At 44.4% G+C, this 26,621-nt stretch overlaps 2 protein-coding genes across 2 annotated transcripts; both read right to left on the bottom strand.

Moving 5' to 3' along the window:
* Nucleotides 1-868: 868 nt before the first annotated feature.
* LOC149351321 (uncharacterized) lies at nt 869-20,226 on the bottom strand. The gene is made up of 4 exons (XM_089580655.1): nt 19,955-20,226; nt 16,473-16,627; nt 6,212-6,324; nt 869-3,224 (listed from the first exon to the last, which is right to left on the bottom strand). Exons 1-4 carry the CDS (start codon nt 19,980-19,982, stop codon nt 3,191-3,193), a joined length of 330 nt encoding a protein of 109 aa, XP_089436781.1. The 5' UTR covers nt 19,983-20,226; the 3' UTR covers nt 869-3,190.
* On the bottom strand, nt 18,230-19,981 carry LOC149351322 (uncharacterized). The gene has a single exon (XM_089580653.1). The coding sequence runs from the start codon at nt 19,866-19,868 to the stop codon at nt 18,855-18,857; it is 1,014 nt and encodes a 337-aa protein (XP_089436779.1). The 5' UTR covers nt 19,869-19,981; the 3' UTR covers nt 18,230-18,854.
* Nucleotides 20,227-26,621: the final 6,395 nt, after the last annotated feature.

Here is a 26,621-nt window from a genome sequence, read left to right as displayed (position 1 = left end):
AGATTTCAAGACAATTCATTGGCTTTCAATCCATTCTTCAAGGAGGATTGAGTAACCTTACAGCCTAGGTGTTTTTGTTTGCTCACATCTTTACAGATAATCACAGGCAGGAGCACTCATTCCTGGAATGTTTCTAAAAATAGTGCGAGTGGACGCGCTAGCTTGACGAAACGTCGTCTTCTCTGAGCCACAGTTGCACGATAAAATACGATAAAATACGCCACCTTTTTCTTCACCTCATGCTCCTGGATATGATGGTCACTGAAGCAGGCGGCGCTTCAAATGCCGCTAGTTGCGACACCAAAGGAACAAAGCACCAAAGCGTTGCACTTAAATTTTTACTTTTTCAAGGCTGTCGCTGGATGTTCTCTCCTCAGTTTTTTTTTTTTTCCTCCATGGTAGGTTCACAACTGGCTCTGGTTATGAAGGAAGCAAATGACTTAACATGGACCGCGCTATGAAGGGATGGGTGAAGGAGGTTGCAAAGATGTAGAGAATAAGGGGTCGCCTAGTTAGTGGAGAGTTGTGAACGCCGTGCTAGAAATAATTTTTCACTACTGACATTATAAGCACACCCATTTGTCACCAACTCTGAATCTACTACTGTGCACTGCAAAATGCCCATCTGAGGCGAATCAAACTGCACTGAACGTTCAAAGTATTTAGTGGAGCTTTGCAGAAGCATTTTGAAACACCCATGATGTGGCTTAGCATTTGTGAACATCTGAGGAATATTTGTGAACGCACACAGCCAAGGGACAAGCACTATACCCACCTTGCATCTACTTGATCCAAAACAAATGACCAGACATCAGACAGCCGAGGTCAAAAATTGTTTATTCATTTCATTCTGTTATTTGCAGGCCGCATATGTTTCTCTTTAGATATCGCAAGACTGGTATCGCATTACAGATGACTTATTAATTTGCACGACAGAAATATTCTAACTACTATTCCAATTGACATTATTCCTAACATGCATGCGCTTCCTTAAGGCAGCATAAAAAAAATTGTCAAGAAGCCTTCCACACAGACATCACAGTCTACAGTATCGCTTATCTGCTATGCAGACCACCAAGCCAGACCTTCTTGTTACAGCAATATCAAGAAGAAAACTTTGTCACCATTCAGATTTTCCATGTTCCCAGCTTTAATAGTCTTGTGTGTAAGCTGATACTATTTTTGCTCATGACCTTACATTTACTGAAAGCAGGAATGCAGCCACATGATTTGCAGTGCATGGCGAGGTGTCATTCGTTCACACCTTTTATGTTGTTATTATACCAGGTATTTCAGGTAAGCCGGCCATTAACTAAAAAAAAAAATTAGCGGCGGTTCAACTATTGCTGAACCTGGCTAGAGAGTGAGAGCTATGGCGTATCAGGCAACTATAAGCGGCTTGGCATCTGTAACGCTGAGTGCGTTCCGGGCACTGGATAGGCAGTGCACCCACCCTGCCACCCTGGCAGGTGGCAGTTAGTGGTTGATTGATAGAGTTTGCTGACCCAATGAAAGCTGTGGCCTATTGCTGCAGTGCCACTTGTCTGCCACAACATTGTCAGTGCTAACGCATGCATCCCACATCTCTCTCTCATCACCCCGTGTACCTATAAGCGCGATTCACTCAGTTATGCACTCTTCCTTTCTTTAAAATCATCGGAGTGTAAAACGTTGTCAACGCTAATGCCAATGAACACAATGAACTCCAACGGCCTATGGCTTCAGTGCCGCGTTTCTGCCACAACGTTGTCAATGCAGATGAATGCAACGCACATGTGTCACTACCACCACGTAGCTGAAAGCACGACTGACCACTGTTCCAAGAGGGCAGTTATGCACCTTTCCTTTGCTTTCCAAGCTCCCGCTCCATTGGTTTCGTAGCTTAAAGCACGACTAAGGTGTCCACTGTCCCAGGGGGCCAGTTATGCGCCTTCCTTTTGCTTTCGAAGCTCAAGGTCACTTGAAGGTAAAAACTAGGCACACGGAGATCGAAGCACGAGTTCCTGTAGTGAAGCTTTCGCTTCAAAAAGGGTTTTTCAGGTAAAGACATGGGTAAAGAGAAGCTTTCAGCGGCATCATGAGTGGCATAGTAATATTAATACCAGCATTGGCGGACATTAAAAAACAGGTGAATGATGTTCACTAGAAAAGAGGCTAAAGGACTACAGACAATTTTATTAAATGTTTTCTTCTTCAAAATTATGCATTATATACTAGGACACATGGATCACTGCGTGGCATTCGCCAACAACTACTATATAATTTATAATTGAATTGCTTCTCTCACAATGTTTCGGTTTCATCGACCGAACTGGCTGTGATGTCAAGTTAAAACAGCAATATAAATGCTGATACGTAGCTTTAACTCTCTACAGCACTTAAACCAGCCTGCCTCAAGAGCTATTAAAATTACAACAAATGACAAATAAGCCGGATAAGCAGTTAGATTGCCGTTTATTTTGTGCCTCGCATGAACTTAAGTTGAAATATCACAGCCATCGTTCGGTTAACAGCAGGCGAATACCACGGCATCATTTGAAAGCAGAAAACATGAAAGGAAAAATTTGGTTTATTGGTTGGTTTATTGGGGTTTAACGTCCCAAAGCAACTCAGGCTATGAGAGACGCCGTTGTGAAGGGCTCCAGAAATTTAGACTACCTGGGGTCCTTACACGGGCCTCTAGAGTTTTGCCTCCATCAAAATTCAACCGCCACGGCCGGGATCGAACCCGTGTCTTTTGGGTCAGCAGCCGAGCACCATAACCACTAAGCCAGAAGAAAGAAAGGAAACAGAGAAAAGAGGAAAAGAAAGGAAGAGAGGAAGAAAGAAAGAAAGAAGGAAAGAAAGAAAGAAAGAAAGAAAGAAAGAAAGAAAGAAAGAAAGAAAGAAAGAAAGAAAGAAAGAAAGAAAGAAAAGAGGCGTGCGGCGCAAAACTGCGTCCGCCATAGTGCCGACGCTGATTTGAGAAACAGATATCACAAAAGAAAAAAAGGAAAAGAAAGTAAGGAAGAAAGAGGTGCTGCAGCGACTTGAAAATTACCGTTTCCGAAGTCATGGTTTTCTCCCAGGACGACTAACACTGGGAGGTGTCCCGTCCTCCTGTCACCTAGCGCGGTGCTGAGATGAAGGCCCTAGGTGTAACGCTGGGAGTAGTTGCGCACTCCAGTAATCCAGTGAATAGGAGGCGATGCTAATGATGAGCCTGGAAAAGGCTGGTGGTGACCCTTTCCCGGGACCCAAAGCGAGAGAGTTTATACGCCATGGCATCCTAAGGATAGGCTGCTGTGGCTAAGTCGCAAGCTGATTCGCTGCAGGGAAATCCCCGCTGACTAAAGACATCAGGGGTAGGGGCGTCCCTGTGTAACCCGAGCCCTAAGATTACTCGCGAGTGCTGCTTGGGTCTGTTCTCATTCCCCCTCCGGATAACCAGGGCCATCTCCGGGAAATGCTTAGGCCTTCAGGCGTCTCAGTAGGCCAAGAGAGCGAGGATGAAGCGAAAGCGGAACTGCTTTGAGAGTCTGGGAGTAGTACTGCTGTGAGACCATAACAGGGTGTGGGATAAAGCCCACACTCGCGCTCCCGATACGTAGGCGGTAGGTGCTGACTTAGTACACCAGGGCCGGCGTCAAATCCAAGATGATTTATAAGAGCTGGTGAATCGGGCTCACGCTTGCAGCGCGGCACGAAGAGACTACCCGAAGTGAAGGGTGCCCCGGCGTCTGGCAGGGGTGCGCAACATGGAAGTGCACCACGGGAGTAGCAACCCCGCCTGTCCAAAGCTCATGGGTTGGACCCACACATGACCGACAAGGTGGCAGCAGTTGACCGGTCCACCAAGCTCGCTGGGAGGGCTTTCAAGCCAGAGGATGACCAAACTTAAATTGGTACAAGAGCAGTCTCTGGTGAGGGGGTCCACTAACCTTAAAGAGACTTGCACTTGGGAAGTGGTCTGGCCCTGGCCTACTCCATGTATGGCTGGGGGAAACTCTTTTGACAGACCGAAAACTTCTTACCGAAGTGGTGGCCTTATGGTAGAGCATCCGCCTCGCATTTGGGAGGTGCTGGGTTTCATTCCCAGTGCCACTGGGGACCCACCGGTTTTCTAATGGGTACAAGACTTCCCTTGACCTGGTGCTCGGCTTTTCTGGGGTGAAATGCTTGGGAAAAGGGTCTTCAACCAAAAACATTGCATTGACGGGCCAGTGATTTGTTCCGCCGTAAAGCAACCCTAAATCCGTCTCGTGCAGTAGAAGCCAACTTGTGACCCTTTTTTTCTCGCAAAGTCAGACAGCCAGAAAAACCGGACTTGTCCAAGACCACTGTGGTGCCCTGAAGTTTTCTCTTCGGAACGAAGGATCGCTTACAGTAGTGTTGAACCTATACGTCTGTTGAGACGTGCTGGTTAGAGCATACGAGATTGAGTTGAACTTTTCACTTTGCAGTAAAACACGAACCACTTTTTGCAGACTGAGTGTTCGAAACTGGGTTTGCCCCCGAAAGGGTGCAGTAGGGTTTGTGGAGCCTCCTCTAAGCACACACCCCTGAGGAAGCCGCGCGCCGGGCCGAGGTGGCTTGTATCCATTATCACTGGTGGATGTCCAGCGGTGGGTTTTGAACCAACCACCTACCGCAGCCGAAACGGACGCCCACACCACTAGGCCACGACTTCATTATCCACACCCACTGAGTTTTGGGCATTACGCCTCTGAGTTCCTGATCCCACTCCAGCAAAATTCGGCACGGTTGTTTTGGGTACTGGGGCACATGGGCTTTCACTTAAATGAGGTTGCAGATTCAAAGGCCTCTCTCTGCAATGCAATTATTGCTGTGCTGCCAACCTGTGCATACACAGCTGTGATGAGGTTTCGCAGCTACACAATATTTCATGAATTTGCTACCTCGGCTCTTGCATCATCGTCTGAATATCAGCATCTTTTGCATCCTTGGAGTAGCAAAGACTGGCACTTGTGCAGACTGGAGGCCTCTTTCATGCGTTTGCGTTGTCAGGTTCTTCTGCTAAACATCTACCCCCACAGATCTAATCTGGCGGTCTCCCCATAGTGCCCATTTTATGCCGAACGTGAGACAATAGATCACTATCTGCTGTTCTGCCGCCGCTTCTCCTCTTTTGAGGAGGTGCTCACTACAAATTCCATTTCAGCAGTTGGGTCTGCCTGTGTCCACTGTGGTTGTTCTTTCTAGTGGTGGTTCTTTGCTCAGACGAAGCAATAGGAGTATTGTGCGCTTTGCTTTGCATAATTTCCTTCTAGAAATGCAGTGACTCCTATTTTTTTTTTTTGCCTCCCCGCTCAGTCAATGCGAACTTGAAGCATATTACATGCATTATATCCGAATTTGCACATAAAGCCATAGTCCCATCTTCGATTTCCTAATTAACATTCCCTGTCGTTGCATTGTTCATTTTTTCCCCCTCTAAATGCTTCTGTTTCCTGCAATTCACTGCCTTTCTCTTGGCCACTCCCCCGTAGTGGGTATGTGCCATCTTTATTTGAGGCCAACCAACTAGCCAACCAATTTCGACCACCTGGGGATCTTTAACATGCACTGACATTGCACAGCACACGGGCACCTTTTGCATTTCGCCTCCATCGAAACACGGCCGCCGCGGCCAGGTTCAAACTCGGGAACCCCTGCTCAGTAGCTGAGCGCCCTAACCACTGAGCAGCCGTGGCGAGTAAGTAATAGCCATACCAGTTCTTTTAAATTTCAAAAACGTCATTGCCCTCGCCGCTGTGGTTGTGCGCCTGCAGGAGGGCGCAAAGCGACGTTAGTCTACGTCACTCCTTGACGCACATGAACGTGACAATCTCTGTCCCGCCCGTGCTAGTGTACTAGATATTCTCGAGCTCCCCCACTCCTCGCCACTTAGGGGGGGAAGAAGAAAAATGCAGCATTTCAGAAAAGCTGTGCACGAGAAACTGGAGCAGACACTTAGGTTCAGTAGCATTAATGGGTTAATGACCATATATACGGAATATGTCAATCTCTTCTTTACATTCATATAGATTGCTACCCCTGGCGAAGTATATGTGGTGAGCTGTTAAGGAATATGCGCCACTGCCCCCGCAGCTGGCTGTTTCAAACCCAGCCACCAGCGGGGCTTGTGAGACCCAGGTCGCTCCTCCTGAGCAACCTCTCGCGACTAATCATTAATTTAAGTGCCACCTGCCACGGTAAGCAGTTAGCTCACAATTCGGTGGGCAGGTTGTGATGACATCCCAAAGTCACATGGCCTGGATGACAGGTGGGCCAACTGCTTTTTCCCTCACAACGCCGAAGACACTGCTGACAACGCCGGATTTCCTGCAGAACAGGAGCATAAAGGCTGTCACGCTAAAACAGATGCTGAACAGATGAAAAGTTGCGGCAATAAGCATAAAACAGAATTTGTAGGATGTGTTGAAGGCATTGTTTATTCTTTACTGTTGTCTTGTGCCAAACACTGACCTTGCTAAACTTGGCGATGCCTGAAATAATGGGCTATGCGAACATAATAACGTAAAAACTGTAAATGGAGAACATCTTGCCATACACTGCAAGATGCGTGACTGCATTCCTGTTTTTAATAAATCGAAAGTCTTGAGTAGAAATAGGAATCAACTTGCATGTGTGATTAATGAAGCGCAGATCACAGAAAAACTGAAGGTCTGGTACGTGGGTGTTTAACGTCCCAAAGCGACTCAGGCTATGAGGGACGCCGCAGTGAAGGGCTCTGGAAATTTCAACCACCCGGGGTTCTTTAACATGCACTGACATCGCAAAATACACGAGCCTCTAAAATTTCGCCTCCATCGAAATTCCACCGCCGTGGCCGAGATCGAACCCGGGTCTTTCGGGTCAGCAGCCGAGTGCCATAAACATTGAGGCACCGCGGCGGCCAAAAAAACTGAAGGATGACACAGTTTCCTTCTTTATATTGCTGTGAAAAAAAAAAACAGAGCAGGTTTTTCCTGGTGATGTGCATAGCAGATGAATGACGCTGCTGTGGGCTGTAACTTGCCCTATTGAAAGCTTACAAATAAAGGAAGCCAACAGACGCTAAAACCAGGGAAAGCATAGGGGAATGTTTCTGATTTTTTTTGTTGCTACAAATAAAGTCATTCGGAAGTTAATGCATGTGTCTGCCTTTCATATTCATACCTTTCTAAGCATTACATTATTCCTCACAGGACAAAAACTTGCCCAAACCCCAACCCTGGTCAGTAATCTTCTTGGTGTAAGACTAATGGGCCTGATACAGATAACTTAATAGCAAAAGTTAGACTGATATGCACAGTCATGAAAATAAGGGCTTAATAGTGTGCCTTAATACGGAACTATATTAAGAAGAATGATATGAAGTAATGAAACAACTCAACATGGAACCAAATTATCATCCATAACCCATGCAAACCACCTCTATTCTAGCATGAGAGAAGCCAACAGCCACAGAAACCAAGGGACACAAGGGATTTTTAATTAACTTATTTATTTTGTGCTGTTGTTCGATTTAGAATATTACTGAATATGTTATCGCTTAAAGCTAATTGATAGAAAAGCAGAAGAAAAAACAACCACATGCCACCGGTGGGATCCGAACCCATGACCTCCAAATTACGCGTCCGGTGCTCTACCGCTGAGCTACGGCAACGGCTGTCAATTCTTCTGCTTTCGGGGGTATTTATGTTTACAAATAACCTAACCCTTAGAGTGTTCACCAGCGCCACCCACGCTCTCAAGCAGCGGACGTAGCACGTCCGCCGCTTGTGTCCCTTGGTTTCTGTGGCTGTTGGCTTCTCTCATATTTATAACGAGCCCCTCATCCCCCCTCTCTTGTTTGCTTAATTGCTTAGCGAGGGCCTCGGTTCTGGCAGCCTTGACGCCATAGGAAGCATAAGAGGGTTCTCACACAGCTTCCACTCTCGCCTTTCGTTGACGTTCTACGTCACATCGGCGGTAACTCAGGACGTGCTACGTCCGCCGCTTGAGAGCGTGGGTGGCGCTGGTGAGCACTCTAAAGGTTACGTTATTTGTAAACATAAATACCCCCGAAAGCAGAAGAATTGACAGCCGTCACCATAGCTCAGCGGTAGAGCACCGGACGCGTAATTCGGAGGTCGTGGGTTCGGATCCCACCGGCGGCATATGGTTGTTTTTTCTTCTGCTTTTCTATCAATTAGCTTTAAGCGATAACATATTCAGTAATATTCTAAATCGAACAACAGCACAAAATAAATAAATTAATTAAAATCCCTCGTGTCCCTTGGTTTCTGTGGCTGTTGGCTTCTCTCATATTTATAACGAGCCCCTCATCCCCTCTCTCTTGTTTGCTCTATTCTAGCATGTCTTTTCTCTGACTGATCACACAGTGAACAAGGAAAGGGAAAGCAACACCCTGAGGCTTTCCTCTTCTCTAGCTCCCTTGTTCACTTTGTGATTGTTAAGAACCATCTGCCTGCCTTCTCTCTACCATTCTCTCTGACTAAGGCCCCGAACTTTCTGTGGTGAAAGATTCCAAATTCCGTACCTAAAGAATCTGCAAAAATTCCACAAATTCAGAAATATAAATCCGTGAAATTCGGCAAGAAGCATGCAAGAAACATGCAAGTTTATTTTTTGCATGCTGCAGAGGCCCCTTTTTTAAAATTGAAGGTGGCTGTTGAAACTCAGCATCAAGTAATGTTTGCCTTTTATCTTCACTTAAAGAACGGTGCTTGTTTGAAACTAGATTTCCATAACGACTAATTGATCCCTCTGCATCAACAGAGTTGATTGTGATAGATGAATATTTTAAAGCCGTGGAAGAGAGTGTTGGCATCACTTCTTCCATTCCGGCCAAGAAAGGCAGGACGTCGAAATCTTCACCTTGTTTGTCTTGCTTAGAAAGGAACTGTGCGAAGTCTCTGTCACTGGACTTCTGTTCTCAAGCAGTTATCAGATACACTTGCCACACAGCAGCTAGGAGTGGCGATTCTTGACTAAGTCCAGACATGCTTGTAAACTCGTACCTTTTTTCTGGCAGAAACCTGACCTTCAGCGGATCCTCCTTCAACTATATGGCTGACCTGAAGGGTTGGCGATTTCATTATAATCATAATAATATTTCTTTGAGAATTTTCCTGAGGTCTCAAACTCCCTCTCGTGTTATAGTATCCATGCAAATAAGATAAATTAGTCATTTACCTATTGTTCTGCCATGTAACAACAACTGCATCAAAAAATGAGAATTCGGCTTCCAAAGCAAAATTCCGCGATAAATACTTAAATCTGCGATTTTTCGAGGAATCGCAGGAAACTAGGGGCTTCATCCATGACATGTTATCAGATACATGTGATCTTAAAGTTGAACATTATTAGGCGAAACAGTATACATAGACCATGCACTGTGATGCAAATGCTGCAGTCCGGTGGAGCACGCGAGCTGGTTAACATCGTTGGTTTTTGCTTGCCTGTTTAGGAAACACATGGACTGAGGGCCCTTGGACGACCTGCCTGGCTACCGTTTTTTTCTTTTCCCCGACTCGTCCCTTGGCTATCACCGCAGCCTTTTTAAAATCTTCTGCAACGCCGGACCGGGCCCGACGTCCAGGACGCGTCATCAAGGAGCAACTACGTCACCTCTGCTACAGCAAATCATGATGCACTGCAGAGAGCGGCAGGGCATATAAACCGTCATCTTTGCTGTCGGGATCTGCAGTCCGGCGGAGCACGTGAGCCGGTTAACATCGTTGGTTTCTGCTTGCCTGTTTAGGTGAGAATGGTTTCTTTTGTTTAACTTTTCTTAGCTGGTTCTATTTTTCACTCCGCCGGACTGCAAGAAAAAGTGTTTTTTGTCGACATGTCAGTCGATTGCTTTGTGTGTCTTAAGGCGTTCACACCTGATTGTTCTTCTCTTACATGTAATGAATGTGGCAACCGATACCATACTGGGAAATGCTCTGGTGTTTCAAAGACTGCCTTGAAAAGCATGCCTAACGACAAGGTGCAGGCATGGTCTTGTCCCACATGCATAACTTCCAAATCTCGGTTAACTCGTAGTCAGGCGAGCACAGAATCTGATCGCAAATCCGATGACTGCGCAGAACCATCGCTGACGGACGTCATGGCTAAATTGAATCTGGTACTTCTTTGCCTAGAAAGACTAGAACAGGGACAAGAAGAGCAAATGGCAAAACACGAGTCAACACAAAGTAGCATTATCAGACAAAGTGAAACAATTGAGGCCATAGAAACTTCGATGCAGATGCTCTCATCTAAGTATGATGAGGCACTGGCCACTCTCAGTTTGCAAAAGGAGGACATAAAAGATCTCAGAAAAAAAACAAGCGACTTGGAAAGTGTGATACTTGAAAAAGCTGCACAAATTGATCGGTTAGAAGGAGCAGTAGAGAGGTTGGAACTGTACTCAAGAAAAAACAACTTGGAGATCCATGGTGTGAAACAGAATGATAATGAGGATCTGAGGGCAACTCTTGGTTCTATAGCAAGCCAACTCGGGCTAGATGTTCCCAGTCCTGACGACATCGAGGCAGTTCACCGAATAAAAGGTAAAGACAAGACAGCTCCTCCTATATTAGTTCACTTTGTAAGGCGGGAAACCAAGGAAAAATGGATGGAAAAAAAGAGTGAACTTTTAGAACAAGAGGAAAAAATTTTTTTAAACGAGAACCTAACACCGGCTCTAAAAAGGCTTCTCTGGCAAACGAAAACTCGAGCAAAGAAAATGAGTTACCGCTATGTTTGGCTCCGAAATGGGCGCATTTTGGTAAGAAAGATGGAAGGTGCCTCGGTAATTCACGTGAACAAAGAGGAAGATTTGAGCGCAATAATATGAAAAGCAAAATGTGCAACTTATCAAGACTCAAGGTTAACCGCAGCAAAGGTGGTTTGTTTTATGGTCGCATTGCCTGTGATTTCAGCAAGATGTGCTTGAATCGTGAACTACAATTTTTACTTCACCATGGAAAGACCCATGTCTAACGATAAGGCTGCAAGTACTGGCCTCATGACGCCGCATGTTTTGATAGCACCAGTCGCCACTAGTAAGGAGCAAATTTCATGCCTACATATCAATGCTCAATCAGCTCGAAACAAAGAAGACACGATCACAACGTTGCTTGATAGTTTTACCTTCAGTTTCGATGTCATAATGGTCACCGAAACATGGTACCGCAATGAATGGGAAGTGTTAAAGCTACCTGGCTATAAGACGTTCTTTTTAAACCGCTGTAATAAAAAAGGTGGCGGCATTATGCTACTAATCAAAAACACATTTGACTGTGACGTGGTTACCTCTCTGTCAAAAATTACAGACGAGTATGAAGTTCTGGTAATACAAAGCACATATGGTATTTTTTCTACTGTATACAGGCCACCTGGCGGAGACATGGAAGCGTTTCTTTTGTTTCTTGACGCACATTTGGATTGGATTAATGACCATAACTACAATTTTATACTTGGTGGAGATCTAAACATAGATTTCTTGAGTCATTCTGGGCATCGGGATCAGCTTCAAAACTTATTAACTGTTCATGCATGCACAAATGTTATTACGACTCCAACTCGCATTCAGTCTAACACGTAAACGCTGCTTGACGTTTTGATTACGCACTCTAAAAATACACTGCTTTGCTCTGGAACTTTAGATGTACATGTGAGTGATCACTTGCCAATATATGTAGTGCTTAGTGGGCGTCCACTCGAGTTAAAAGATTCAGAGGCTCGTGTAACTACATTTAGAGATATAAACAATAGATCGATGAACCTTTTTTCTATTTGTCTATCTAAAATTGATTGGCAGGAAGTGCTCTGTTCCACAGGTGCTGACGAGGCATACGAACATCTCGTCGAAAAAATCAAAGCGTCCTACAGCAGCTGTTTTCCGTACGTGACGAAAACGCGACCGCGATCAGCGCGCAAGCCTTGGGTTACGTTCGAATACCTCAGCGCAATTCGCGGAAAAAATTCCCTGTTTGCACGCTTCTTAAAGACCAGAAATATTGAAGACTTTAAATCATTCAAGAAACAAAGAAATAGAACGAACAAGCTTCTGCGTAGAAGTAAACAATGTTATTTCGAAAACCTGCTGAACAACGACATATCCAAGCGATCTGACCTTATCTGGAGGCGACTGAATTCTGTTTTAAATCGCCATTCAGCCCACGGTGATTGTCCTGTCAAGTTGGCTATCAATGAAGAAATCCTTACTGGTCACGAACTAGCTGAAGCATTTAATAGGTTTTTTGCCTCTATGGCGTGCAGTAAGCATGACCCGAATTGTACACGATATCTGAAAAACAGAATGCGAGAAAGTGCATTTTTGTTCCCGGTTACTGTGCCTGAAGTCAAAGAAGTGTTCTTGTCTGTGAAATCCAGTAGGTGTGTTGATGCTGACGACTTGCAGATTCATCCAATTAAGCATGCCATTGATATCTTAGCGCCTTTGTTGGTACATGCTGTTAACTTAATCTTTTCGACAGGGCATTTCCCATCCCGCCTACAAATGGCGAGAGTGTCGGTTATTTATAAAGGAGGCGACAAAAACAATATGACCAACTACAGGCCGATATCGATCCTACCGGTCCTTTCTAAGGGAATTGAAAAATTTATGCACGATAGAATTAACCGTTTTCTGGCAAAACACAACTTGCTAACACCCTTGCAGTTTGGATTTACTAAACACCGTTCAACCGAGACAGCATTACTAAAACAAAAAGAAATTATCCTGGACTCTTTCGAACATGAATATTACGTGCTAGGAATATTTATGGATTTCTCGAAGGCTTTTGACCGAATTAATCATACTACTCTCACAACTAAGTTAGAACACTACGGATTTCGCGGCACATTCTTGAAACTTTTGCATAGTTACTTAAATAATCGACAGCAGCTAGTACAAATACACGGGTACACATCTAATTTTTCTGGTCTCGGGAGTGGCGTCCCACAAGGCAGTATTCTCGGGCCATTGCTATTCAATATCTATGTAAATGACATTGTTAACATTAACGACGACACTAAATTTGTCATATATGCCGATGAAACCAGTTTGTTCTTTCCAGGGCCTAGTTTGACTGCGATCGAATCTAAAGCCAATGATGTACTTAGGCTGTTAGCGGACTGGAGCATGGTAAACTCATTACTTATAAACGTCTCTAAAACGAAGGCAGTCTTATTCCGCCCCAAAAACAAGCCGATGAACGCAAGCTTCAATCTTAGCCTAGCTGGATCTAACATAGAAGTGGTGCCCATTGTAAAAAGTCTCGGTGTTCTTTTCTAAGAGAACATGACGTGGGACGATCACGTTCAAACGACCTGCTCTAAATTATCTCTTAGTGTTGGGATGTTATCGCGCCTGCGATTTCTTTTGCCCCCAAACATAAAATTATTGCTTTATCATAGCCTCTTTTTTTCAACTTTAAGATATTGTTACCTAGTCTGGGGCACCACAACTGCTACTAACCTTGCTAAAATACACAGGTTGCAAAAGAAAGCTGTGCGCATAATTTCAAATGCTGCTTATGATGCCCACACCAAGCCCATTTTTGAAAGCTTGAACCTAATCTCATTACCAGATCTTTATAATTCAGTGCTTGCATCACGCTATCAGACCTCGATGAAAAATAATGATTTCTATCTCAAGGAACTTGCAGAAATTAAATTACGGCACGCTGCTTATAACACAAGGAGCACAGAACAATGGCAGTTACCATATACACAAACCAATTACGGTCGTCAGATGCTGCGCTACACCTTACCAAGTGTATTAAATGCTGCCCATATCGCTCACTCGTAATCAATGTGCTCTGAAACTTCTTACCACACTTCTGTGATTTTTATTTCTATCTATTTTTTGTGAGTTTTTCAAATTTCCTAGCTATTCCTTGCCTTGTAACTAGTCTTTTTCGCCTTTCTTGGATCTTGTGTTTTTGCATCGTATTTTTTGTATTGTATTTTTGTATCTTGTATTTTTGTATTTTTCGCCTTTCTTGTATCTTTGCTACTTGCACTGTAATTCCTGCCTTGATGTATCTTTGTTTCTTCTTTTTGTTGTACATGAAATAAGAATGTACTTGCCTTTCTTTTCTTATCATGTCGGTTTCTGCGTCGCTCCGCCATCTGCAACGGGGTGCAGGCCCTGTCAAGCCTTTTTCAGGCTTTTTGCTTGCCCCCCCCTCAACATCACACCTGTCTAGCGGACGTTTGATGTTGAAAATAAATTTGACTTTGACTTTGACATAGTTGGAGCGTGGCTCATTCATTGTCCATTATATGCAGAATGCTGGGAGTCATGACAGGTCATGTCTGCAGCAGTAGTTATGTAACTGTGCATTTGACTAAGCACTGTCACTGCAGTAAAGTGCTACAAGCCACTACAGGTATGGGTGTAAGTATTCAAGAGCAGTACACTTCAGATTCTCTGCCGATTGTTTATCACCACTTGAGATGCAGGAGGTTCCTGGGTAAAGTGGCATACATTTCCTTAACATCAGGCTTACATTTACTAAAGGTCCCATACGTTGGGTGTTCCTTCCTAGGATGGATAAGTATCTTTAGCGTTCATTGCAGTGCGCTCCAAACTCGTGGGGCACAATATAGATCTTTCAAGTTGTACAAATGGACTGAAGAAATTTGCCCCATACAATTGACAACATTCTCTGTTTGCAGATAAGAGCAATGCACATTACCTGCAAAGCATATGTAGGTGCCTATAGCCAAAGGACTTGTTAGAAACAAAAGGACGCTTTTTAATTTTTACCCAACATGAGAATGAATTACTTAAAAAAGAACTAACACAAAAATGAATGATACAAAAGTTGGAGTTATTCCTGACTTGCATAAGTTTTCCCATAACTCCAACAAGACTGGTCAGTCAGTTAATTAAGTACGGTGTTTTCTGGCCTAAAAAAATTTGAGCTTGTTAGAAAAAAAAGAGCACACCGGTAGTTACAAGCAGAGCCAATTAACAGTAAGCAGTGTTAGCGCAATGTACAGAAGGGGTCTACAGGGAGCCACTGAATTGTGGGAGAAGTTACGCAGGTTAAAATGGCAGATGTGTAAATGAATATTTCAGGATATGCAACTATAATGTGAACTGAGTGACGACTATCACAATTCTGTTTGCGCTGCTCAGTTCAACGTATGCAATGTGCTTTATTAGTCAAAACAACCAAATAACATGCAAGATCACAGAAGCAATAAATATAGCTTGAGCTGCAGACCACTTCCTATCTGACGGTTTCGTTTGGTTTATGGTATTTATCGTCCCAAAGCGACTATGGCAATGAGGGACGCTGTAGTGGAGGGTTCCAGAAATTTCAACCACCTGGGGTTCTTTATCGTCCTCTGTCATTGCACAGTACATGGGCCTTTAGCATTTCGCCTCCATCGAAATGCAACTACCACGGTCGGTATCCAACCCGTGTCCTTCGGGTAAGTAGCCGAGCACCATAACCACCGAGCCAGCACGGCGGTGGTTCCTTCAATATTGCTTTCAGAAAGTAAGTTGACTTATCTTCCCTCAATGTCAGCTGACACATTAATTATTCCTTACTGGGATTGGACAGCAGCTATTTCTTGTAAATTAAAAAAAGAATTGGAAATAATTCGATATATCTGTCTTCGTTGCCTTGGCATCCATCTTGTTTTTTATCATTACTTTGTATTTGCAAATATCCATTTTTTTTCGCGGTCTATACTACTGGCACTTTAACACATCAGCTATAGTTAAGAAAACAACAAATGTTGTAGGTCTTGCAGTTGGAAAGCAAAAGCAATCAAAAGTCAGTCCCCACACCAATTTAATTTAAATACCATAACTTTGTTGCTAGTACTGTGCTAAACAGAATAAAAACCACAGCAAGCTGAACAAAATATTTCATCAACAAGCAATTGCACACTTCAAACTGCGTAACACAGCTTCAGTTGAAGTATAATTGCAAAGTGCAAGGAAACGGAATATTTTGTTGTCATGAAATATACAGTGATTTGACAGACTTCCATAAACAGTAGAAGGTAACAGCCGAAGCTGTTACCAACCATTTTTCAACATAACACTTGTTCAATTGACTGTTTGTACCCACCCCTTATGTAATACCCCCAGTGGGTCTTTAAGGTATTAAAATGAAATGAAATGTTTGCATAGTGGTTCAGTGAAAAGAATTAAGCTTCAGACCTGGACATATAAATTGGCACAATAATAAGCATTCATCTAATCAAGCAATCCTTTTGTTGCACCCTAGCCTTGAGTCATGTGTGCCTAGTCCAATCACGCAATGTGTGCAAATCGCCTACACAGTTCACTTTCTCAGCAGGCAAGTGCATAAATCATGACAACTCCAAGTGCATGAAAATTTCACATTCAAATTTGTAGTAAGAAATAACAGGAAAATCAGTCTCCAGTTTTAACTGCAGCATGGACACTCAACATTAAAGTTGTGCCCACAAGAGGCAGTGAGAGAAAATATTCTTACATATCCCAAGTCCAGGTCCCTCCAAGTCCAAGTGCTCAGGTAAGTGGGCTCAGGCTGCAGCTTACTGGGGTGGTGGATACCCAGCCCATCAGTGATGTAGACCACCAAGACCGGCCATAGCTGTTGGGCAGAGTGCAGCAGGAGGAGCTTCCCAGCTATCCCAGGAGTGGGGTACATGGGAGGGTAAGAATTTGCATGGGAGGTAGGGTGGTGGCTGAGTGGTGCATAGACAGGCCCATTATAGGTATGTCGTACACTCATGCCCCATTATTACAACCCCCGTTAATATGGACGACTGGAATTATGGACAGTTTTTCTGGTGACCAAACTTTCTCAGTGCATTTATGCCTCATTAATATGGAAATTCACTGTAAGGACAATGAACAGAATGAAAATGCATAAAGCCCATTTGGACCCATGTACTTTGGTCCCATTAATATGGACAGTGATGAAAACAAATCCCAGGTGCCTCTACCAGATGTTCCGGCCCTTGTATTTTGAGTGCAGAACACCAGCGAAAGACAAAGTAGTGTGGGCAGATAAAAAGAAAAAAATAATATTGGCCAGACCAGCGAAAGACAGTGTGAAAGTGCAAATGCAGTAGTAAGGGCCCTTTTGCGTGTGTGTGGTTCATGCTTTACAGTGGCAAGGTGCCTGGTTGACATGGCTTGCTATTTGCTGTATTGCATGAATGGCTCTGAAAAAAATTACACCTGCGCGCTACATTGAAAACCACATTCGGCAGCTGTCAGCCGAGCAAGTACAGAGTTCTTGGAATGTGAACAGTCGCAGTAGGAGATACTTCGTCATACCAAGAGGTGACATAACACATCTCTTGGATCACAAGGGATTCCAAACATGCTAAAACCTGCACCGCATGATTTTAAAGATACTGACAACCCAAAGAATAACCTGTAGCTTCCATTATTGCCCGATTCCATGTCACTGCCCGCCAGCATGCCGAGAAGCAGCCTGTAATCATAAATCGTTTGCTTAGAACATTTTTTTTCTTCATGATTCATTATTACGGATGAATCGCTTTATGGACGCTTTTGCTTGGTAACCAAAATGTCCATATTAACGAGGCACGATTCTATTGCCAGGGCAGGTGCAATACAAGTGACAGCGGGGCCGGCCAGGGCAGTTGAGTATCTGCAGGTTGAAGAGGTCACAGGGTAGGGAATTAGTTTCGCGGTGAGTGAAGTGTGCGGGGGAAGTGGAGCAAGGAGGTGGCAGTAGAAATGCAGTTGTTATTTGGGTGTCTTCTGGATTTGCGGTGCATGGCTTGCTAGTCCTTGGGGCTGCAATATTTTCAGGCCCATGAAGAGAGCTGCTCAGAAACATGGCATGAGCGAGAGCGTGAGCTTGTTCGGTCCCTTTTATTCCCTGGTGACCTGGGCCCATTCCAGAAGGACGTGCAGGTGGGAGTGCTAGTGAAGGCAGTTGAGGGCAGATATGTCCCGAGGGTGCTCTGGATGCCCTTGCAAACTGTGATGCTGTTGGTTTAGTAAGGTTGAAGAATAGTTTCAACGACCACTTTTGTTTCAGCTGATGTGGAGTGAGGACTGCTGCAAGGAGGAGGCTCTTGTGATCTCCGGGACCACAAGAGCCTCCTAAGCAGAGGGCAAAGCTCATGCAGCATAAAACAGATAAGATATCCATAAGCAGGCAGGCTAAAAGAAAAAGTGCACAAACTGAATCACTATTTCCCCAAAAATGCTGACAACTGAATAACATTTGCACCAAAAACTTTGGCATACCGTAAAATACTTTATTTTCTGAAGCCGGACTTCTTACAACTTCATTTCAGGCTCTAATTTTGGAACTATTCACTGACAATGGATCTTATTAGGTTGATGGAATGAATTACACGAGATGGTCACAGCCTTTTTGAAAGCCATGCCAATGAAAGAACTGCACTGGCAACAAAGAAAGCATAACACTTAAACAGAAATTTCAATTCTGTGACAGTGTGAATTTTTAGAGAAAAATGCACCTATTTGCAAGAATGAAGTTACTTACATCATAGTAAAATGGCAGTGGTTCTTAAACACTGTATTAAGGGCTACCTGCACCAAAATACTGAACACTTCAAAATATTTGTACAATACAGGAGAAAATGCATTTTATTGAACACAAATGCCAGGAGCATGCTCTTGTGCTCCCACTTGGCAAACTGCTTAAAGCTTTGCAATTGACTGCCTGCCAATGAACAAAAATCAGGAGTTTCATATTGCAAGCCGAGTTTAAAGTGACACATTTCAAAGACCATTAGTCCACTCATGGTATGTGTACACTTTGCATACTACACAAATTTTGAACACAGGCAAAAAAAATATATATCTAACAAGCTGTCAGATACATAGGCCCTTTTGTTTTTCCTCAGGTGTACACTTGATGTATTTCATAAATTACCTGACGGCACACCGGGCATCTCTCCGTTTGTTGCGCAACCAATACTCCCAAGCACTCGTCACACAGAGCAAAATGGCGGCAGGGGAGAAACAGCACAGAACGCTGCCGGATCAAGCATACAACACAAATCTGTTTCTTCCGTTCCTCCTCAAGTTCCTCCTCAATGCGCCTCATCCTGTCTCTCCGCATGTTGCCGCTGCTTCTCAGGGTCATGCTAAACGGAGGAAGTGGTGGTGTTCCATTTCTGCCGCTGCGCCGCTGCGCACGACGGGGCCTTCGGGCACACACGGTGTCCACAACACGCAGAACGCCCTGCCACAGGATGCGATGAGCTTGTGTACGGACCCACACTCGCACAAGGAGTGCACTGAGAAACAAGATGAGCAATCCTGCGTACACGTCTTCCGGCTGTCCAAAAAGAAAGTTCCACAAAGAACAAGCCATGGTGATGAAAGCACTTTCCACAAAGTCAAACACCGCCGCAATGCAAACAGCGACTTCATACACACCGAGGTACAAATAATCCGCAAGTTCCAGTACTATGCATGGCAGTATCTTCACCAAAAATAGTGCTGACCTGATCACAAAGGCAAAGAAGGTTCCGCATGACTGTACAGCCTGGGACGCAGAGAAGAACGCAGTGCTGCATCCGTTCACAAATGCTGTCTTGAGGAACGCTGCGACAAAAAGCAGGCCAGAGAACACACCGGCCACGCAGTCAGCGCTGCCTTTGACAAGCACGTCAACGATGTTTACTGCAGCAGACACCAAGGAAACGATGTCTTCCATGAAGAGGATTAGTTCTGTCCAGGCCACACACAAACCATCCCAGAGAAGCTGAGCCACAGGTAACGCGGAGACGCAGGCACTGAGGATAGCGCTTCCAAGATGTTCGTTGATTCGCAATAACCAACAGACAACAGCTATGCAACAATCAATCAGGTTACTGAATGATCTCAGAACGGCAGAAACCACATCCATTTTAGAGGCTTTTAGAAGAACGTGCCAAGACGTCACAACACACGCGTCTCAGCTCGCGCAGCCATCAGAGTATTCGAAAGTAGTACCCAAGCGTCCGAGCTTTGGTGCAACCATGGCAGCAACCAACGCTTTAAAAGTGGTGTCGCTAACGATTGCTCTCCAGCGTATCTGCTGCGTTTGGCTCGTTCGGCCACATTGCTAAGGTAACATTGCAGAGAAACGTTCTGAAACCGAAGGCGACGGATTAATCTATGTGTCTGCTCAACTTGGCATTTTCTGCCAACGTGTTTAGATCGTTGGCGTCATTTGTGTCAGTAGCAAGAGGGTGTTTGGAGATTGTCTGACTCCGATTCTGTTCTGAAAGACTTAACTTAACTCTATTTAAAGATCGAAATAATGGCTCGGCTTGGATTTAGTTACTCGGATCAGATGTAATTGAGTAAAAATAACGCCGACCATGCGTCGATTGCTCAAATTCAGAGAAAACCAAGTTATCTTAGCCAACTGCCACCGTAATGCCAGCCTAGTTATGCCGTAACCAAGGCGCGACTTTTCGAACATTTTCCAGTCCATCTTGCCAGTCTTTTTCCAAACCTGGTAAGAATACTCGTGTCGCTGTTTGAGCCATTTGGCTCAACTCCTGCCAGTTCTAGAATTGGCTAATCTCGCTGTTTGAGCCATTTGGCAGGAGTATCCTTACCAGGCTTGGAAAAAGACTGGCAAGATGGACTGGAAAATGTTCGAAAAGTCGCGCCTTGGTTACGGCATAACTAGGCTGGCATTAACTTTCAACCTACGAATACAGATGCCAAAGTAGACTTCAAACCACTCTCCAAAAACATGCACCCTAGAAGACAAGCACGAGCCAAAGCCTTACATACTAAATACGGACAGTGCGCTGGAACACTTTATGTAGATGCGGTACCCAGAAAACCAAAAACCTCTCAGAGACGTCTAGCTAGACGTCTCTGAGAGGTTTTTGGTTTGCTGGGTAGAATACAAACATACGAACATCGTCTCGGCAACAATCAGAACGAAATTCTCTGAAACGGCAGAAGAGACGGTTATAGCCCTCGCCCTAGCGCATACCCAAGCGAGCATCATCCTCAGCGACTCCAAAATGGGTATCAATAAATTCGCAAAAGGCCGAATTGCAAACACCCACCTTCCTTAGAATCCTTAAAGCAACCAAACTCTCGCCAAATTATTCTGAACTGATATGGGTCCCAGCCCATTCGGGGAATCCGGAGAATGAGGCAGCCCACAATAAAGCCCGAGGTTTCGTCAACCGGGCAGTGGATGAATCTGGCTCCCTGAATTTCACGAAGGACTCTATGATCACATATCATGATCTCGCCTATCATTTTAAACTAGAGAGGAGAATTTTCCCCCCTCCGGACAAAAGCCTGACAAAAGAACAAGAGGTTACGTGGCGTCGTCTACAGACGAGATCGATACGCACCCTACCACTCCTCGCGCACATTTATCCAGATCTTTACAACTCAAACTGTAAAGACTGTGGCCAACGAGCCATCTATAATCACATCCTGTGGGACTGCAAAATAGAGCCACCTCCGGGTGATCTAGTTACAGCTCCTTCTCTTGAGCGGTGGGAGACCGTACTGGCTAGCTCTGACCGAAGAACGCAAGTTTTGGCGGTGGAGTGGGCTGACAAAGTTGTCGAGGGCTATGTACTCTCGACCACTTAATGCGACCTCTTAGCAAGCTCTTTCCGGCAAATAAAATGTTTTACAATCAGTCTTTTTCCAGTCTCAACGTCGTTTTCTCTCAACCACAGCCCTACAGTCTGGCGACAGTAATTAAAAGCATATCACTGTTCAGTGGGTCAGCCACGTTAGTTACCGGGACCGGTAATATGGGTAATGGAAACCGAAACGACGACGGCATTGAGCTGAACAACGTGCCTGCCGACTCGAAGTGCAGAGATTTGCACGGACACATACCTGAAAACACACTGTTTTTCGGTACTTGCCCATGTTTGTCCCAAGTGATTTTTTTCCGCCCTATTTCAAACTATCATATGTCGCGTCACTACGCTATGCGACAGCTGTACATTCAGCAGCCTGTACCCCATGCCCTAGCTTCCTCAACATAATTCAACACTTTTCAAAATCTGCCATATTGAGGTAAGGTAGTTGGCATGGCTTATGTGGTTAAGGTGCTGATATGTGGGGAGTGCACATTACTACTGATGCATTGATTTGTCACTTTGAATTAAATTAATCTGGTATATATAGAGCTTTTTGAACAATGCTGTGTGGGAAAACAGACAAACATGTCCCATTTCGTATCTCGCATACTGAATGATTTGAGCAGTGCCATTATAATGATCGCAACTTTTTGATGTGATGTCTGTTTGGATTCATATAGGTAGGCTCCATTTGTTTTACTGCAAATTACGCCTGGCTGCAATTTAAATATGTTTCTTGAAGGAGGGAAAGGAGCTATTGTGCTCATTGTAAAAGTTTATGGCGCTTTTTGCAAAAACTATGTTGAAAGTCTTTCAGCTTAGAGAATTATCATACTTTGCACTATGCAGGCTTCTATAAAGGCTCGAGCTCTGAGAAGGCACTTCGCTAAGCTTTTACCATTGCTGATTCCAGCCCCCAGATATAAATTTCGGATTTCTAAAACAGGGCACTAGTTACTTGATCTACTAGAACTTGCGGAATTGTTCAATTGTCGGAAGTCGGAGTTATTGAATGTATTTGAAATTTGCCATGAATTGATCTAGTATTCATTTACCTGTAGTTTCTCTTGATGGCAATCTCTGCTTGTCCTCAGTACCATATATATGTGTCTTGAAACACTAATATGCTCTGTGAAGCTTATCTTTGCCTTCGTGCAAGGTAAGTATACCATTCTGCAAGTTTATGCACTACTCATGCTGTTTAGCAACAGTCAGTCGGTAACTCGATCCTATGCATCGTTGCCCTTGTTACCACCCCGGTCTCGCTGACACCGTTAAGCATATATATGACCTTAGAGCTTGTGTTATTTAAAAATTGCGGAGGGCACTTAGGACTGTTCACGTGCTTTGAATCCGAAAGCCCTATCGTGAGCTCTTTCATGGAAGGTTCCTTCCTTTCTTGAATCATACCGGCAGCGAAGAGGCACACACACACACACAGAGAAGGAACACTCAAAACACGGACGAATGCTGCACTCACAACTGATTTATTGGGAAAGATTTCGGGCATAAAAAAGGCTCATGTGTCTGCGCACCACAGAGAAGAAAAATATCGTAACAACCACGTGCCAAGGAACACCAGAAAACATCTTATCGTATTGCCGCGAAAAGGTTGAACTCCGAAGTGTACATAAAAACCGGCGCATCACTAATACAGCCATCTGCTCTTTTCTTTATATGGAAGGCCTCCAGGAGTTCACGTGCCGTTTGATACTTGCTGCTGCCTAGAATTCTAACAGTGTCGAAACGTGGCGAACATGTCGTGCATGACTGGCAGTGCTTAACCAAGTGCACATTTTCTTTGTTCTTTAGATTTCTTTGGTGCTCCCCTAGCCGGTCGTTGATAAATCGCCCCGTTTGACCGATGTACACTTTTCCACATGAAAGTGGCAGCTCGTATACAACCCCAGAAGCGCACTGCACATAGGGCGTGGTGTGCTTTTTACCACACCCACAGCTTTGAAAGCTTCACCAGAGCCGAAAAAACGAGCAGCACCCCATACCTGTTTGCAACCTTCTTCATGTTATGCGACATTTTATGTTGGTAGGGGGCAACTTCCGGTCGCAAGTTCCTGTCCCTCTTCTTCGTCATGGGGTTCGCTGTGCGTGCCTTTACTTTTTTTAGGCTTTCTGCAACAGAAGTCAGGACCGACAAGGGGTAGCCCGCTGAAAAAATTCTAGCCAATTGGTTCTCAAAGCTAGACTGCATTTCATGGACGCACAATTTCTCAAGCGCCGAATCCAGACACAAGCTAACTATGCCTATTTTTATCACATTGGAATGAGTAGAGTCGTAGGGCAAGAGTTGCTTCTGAACACGAGGGGCGTACATCCAACAAGTATGATCGCTGCCCAACTTCACCCGAATATCTAAAAGCTGAAGTTCATCATTATCCGGTGTCTCATAAGTGAATGTTAGTCCCTTTCCTTCTGTTGCAGAAGCTTGTCTGAAAAAAGTGAAGGCACTCACAGCGAACCCCATGACGAAGAAGAGGGACAGGAACTTGCGACCGGAAGTTACCCCCTACCTACATAAAGTGTCGCATAACATGAAGAAGGTTGCGAACAGGTATGGGGTGCTGCTCGTTTTTCCAGCTCCGGTGAAGCTTTCATTTCTGTGGGTGTGGTAAAAAGCACACCACGCCCTATGTGCAGTGCGCTTCTGGGGTTGTATACGAGCTGCCACTTTCATGTGGAAAAGTGTACATCGGTCAAACGGGGCGATGTATCAACGACCGGCTAGAGGAGCACCAAAGGAATCTAAAGAACAAAGAAAATGTGCACTTGGTTAAGCACTGCCAGTCATGCACGACATGTTCACCATGTTTCGACAGTGTTAGAAGTCTAGGCAACAGCAAGTATCAAACGGCATGTGAACTCCTGGAGGCCTTCCATATAAAGAAAAGAGCAGATGGCTGTATTAGTGATGTGTCGGTTTTTATGTACACTTCGGAGTTCAACTTTTCGTGGCAATACGATAAGGTGTTTTCTGGTGTTTTTTGGCACGTGGTTGTTACGATTTTTTTCTTCTCTGTAGTGCGCAGACGCGTGATCCTTTTTTATGCCCGAAATTTTTCCCAATAAACCAGTTGTGAGTGCAGCGTTCGTCCGTGTTTTGATTTCCTTCTCTGTGTGTGTGTGTGCCTCTTCGCTGCCGGGGTGATTCAAGAATGTTACCAACTTGCCCAAAAACATGTTTTACTGAAGTCCTTCCTTTCTAATGGCTCACCTACTCATTAGCTAGCTTACAGTCGTAAGGAAATGCATACACTGGGGTTCGCCTTTAGTATTTGCCAAGAAGCTTTGCAGTTTTGTGGCCTATGGGTTGCATGCTCGCCTTGCATTCTGAAGATCCTTGGTTCAGTTCCCCTCATCTTCAGAAGAAATTTTGTTTTGATGCGAAAGCAATACTAGTCCCATTACGAGAAAAGCCGGCGGTGTGTGTGTTAGCGTGCGTACTCGCATATACAGCAGAAAATCCCAGCAATGGCAAGAAGAATAAGATGACATCATCAAAGCGGCCATATGACGTAAACAGCAGGCCAAGCACTGCCAATTCAGACACTCCTATACATGTCGTTCATCTATATATACTTGTCACTGGCCAACCTCCATGTGGCACTAGTTTTCCCGACAATATTTGCGTCAAAACTGTGACGCAGCCGCTTATTGTACAGCATTCTGGTGGTGTCATATGAATTCTTGTTGCATATAGCTTGCACATGCTAGTGGAGTTGAAGGCTAGCTTGCGACAGGGATTTGAGCTGACGACATACCTATGCACCTTCAATTGTACGCCTTCCCAGACTCTTTACCCCTTCCCTTAAGGTGCAGTTAAGGTGTTCACCGACTTGTAAAACAGTTACTGCACTGTTTCATTGCCTGAATAAACAATTTCTGTATCAAAATTGTGATGAAACCATTCATCGTACAGCATTCCAGGTGGTGTCATATGCAGGTGTGTGTGTGTATGGTTGGGTCTCTAGTGCACCCAGGGACAGTAATATGCTTTCAAATTTCCACATGTAAGCAGTCTTAAGTGTCTCTGCCGAATTTTTTCTTCTTTGCTGTAGACGTCACTGTCATATGCTGCACTGCTGATGTCATGCAAGAGCATGGTGACGCGACTAAAGAATTTTGCGCCATAGATGGCAATGGATACTGGTATTCATGCTAATGGGACATATATTGCTTTCACACTAATGAGAAGCCAAGTACACTGCACACAAGATTGCTGTGGGACTGATAAGGGCCTGTACACTGGTCAACTATGGTAGTAAGTGGTTAAAAATGCAATGCACCAAACTGTCCCAAATACTGCGCATTAATGTGTAAATTCAAACATATATATGATTCAAGTAAATACGCAGATGCACATGTGGCAGCTTGTACCAATGGTACTACTTATTTTTGAGATTTTTATCACAGCACATTTTGTTTCCCGTGCGGAAAAAATTCTTAGGAAGTTTAGCCGAAGTCATGTGCCCCCAAGTATCTCGTAATTGTTCTGCATTGCATCACATGTTTTGCCCGTGCATGGAGGACAGATGACAGCAGAGTGGATGTGTGCTAGAAGATAGTGCAGTGCCTTTGACTACCTTAATTTTGAGGACTCAATTCAGATTGAAATACAAATACAGATAGAGAACCAATTTAGGCTGAAAAGTTGCAGTGCAAGTCGGAAAGTGGAGATGAACATCTTATTCTTTGGCTGTCCAGCAGAGCAGCAGTATTTAGGTAATGTCTATTTGCTATTTAGCTGCGATTCCCTACAGCATGGTGAAACACAAGTCTGTGCACAGTCAATTTTAATTACGTTTAGTGGCTGCGAGCAGCCTTTAAGTTTACCCATCGATCTTTGCAGGGGCGCAGCCAGGGGGTGTTTTGGTGTCAGAACACCCCCTGAATTTTTTTGAGCGCTGCATCCCCCTCCCCCCTCCTTTCTGCCTTTTATTCGCCCATGCCATTTACACACCGCATCAATATACCTAATAAAATGCAAAAACGAAAATAAGCAGTGTCAATTTATTCTCGAAAAAGAC

This window comes from Amblyomma mixtum, chromosome 3 (assembly GCF_055824585.1).
Source record: "Amblyomma mixtum isolate Tamu chromosome 3, ASM5582458v1, whole genome shotgun sequence".
NCBI classification, from domain to species: Eukaryota; Metazoa; Arthropoda; class Arachnida; order Ixodida; family Ixodidae; genus Amblyomma; species Amblyomma mixtum.
This window is presented reverse-complemented; position numbering and strand designations above follow the sequence as displayed.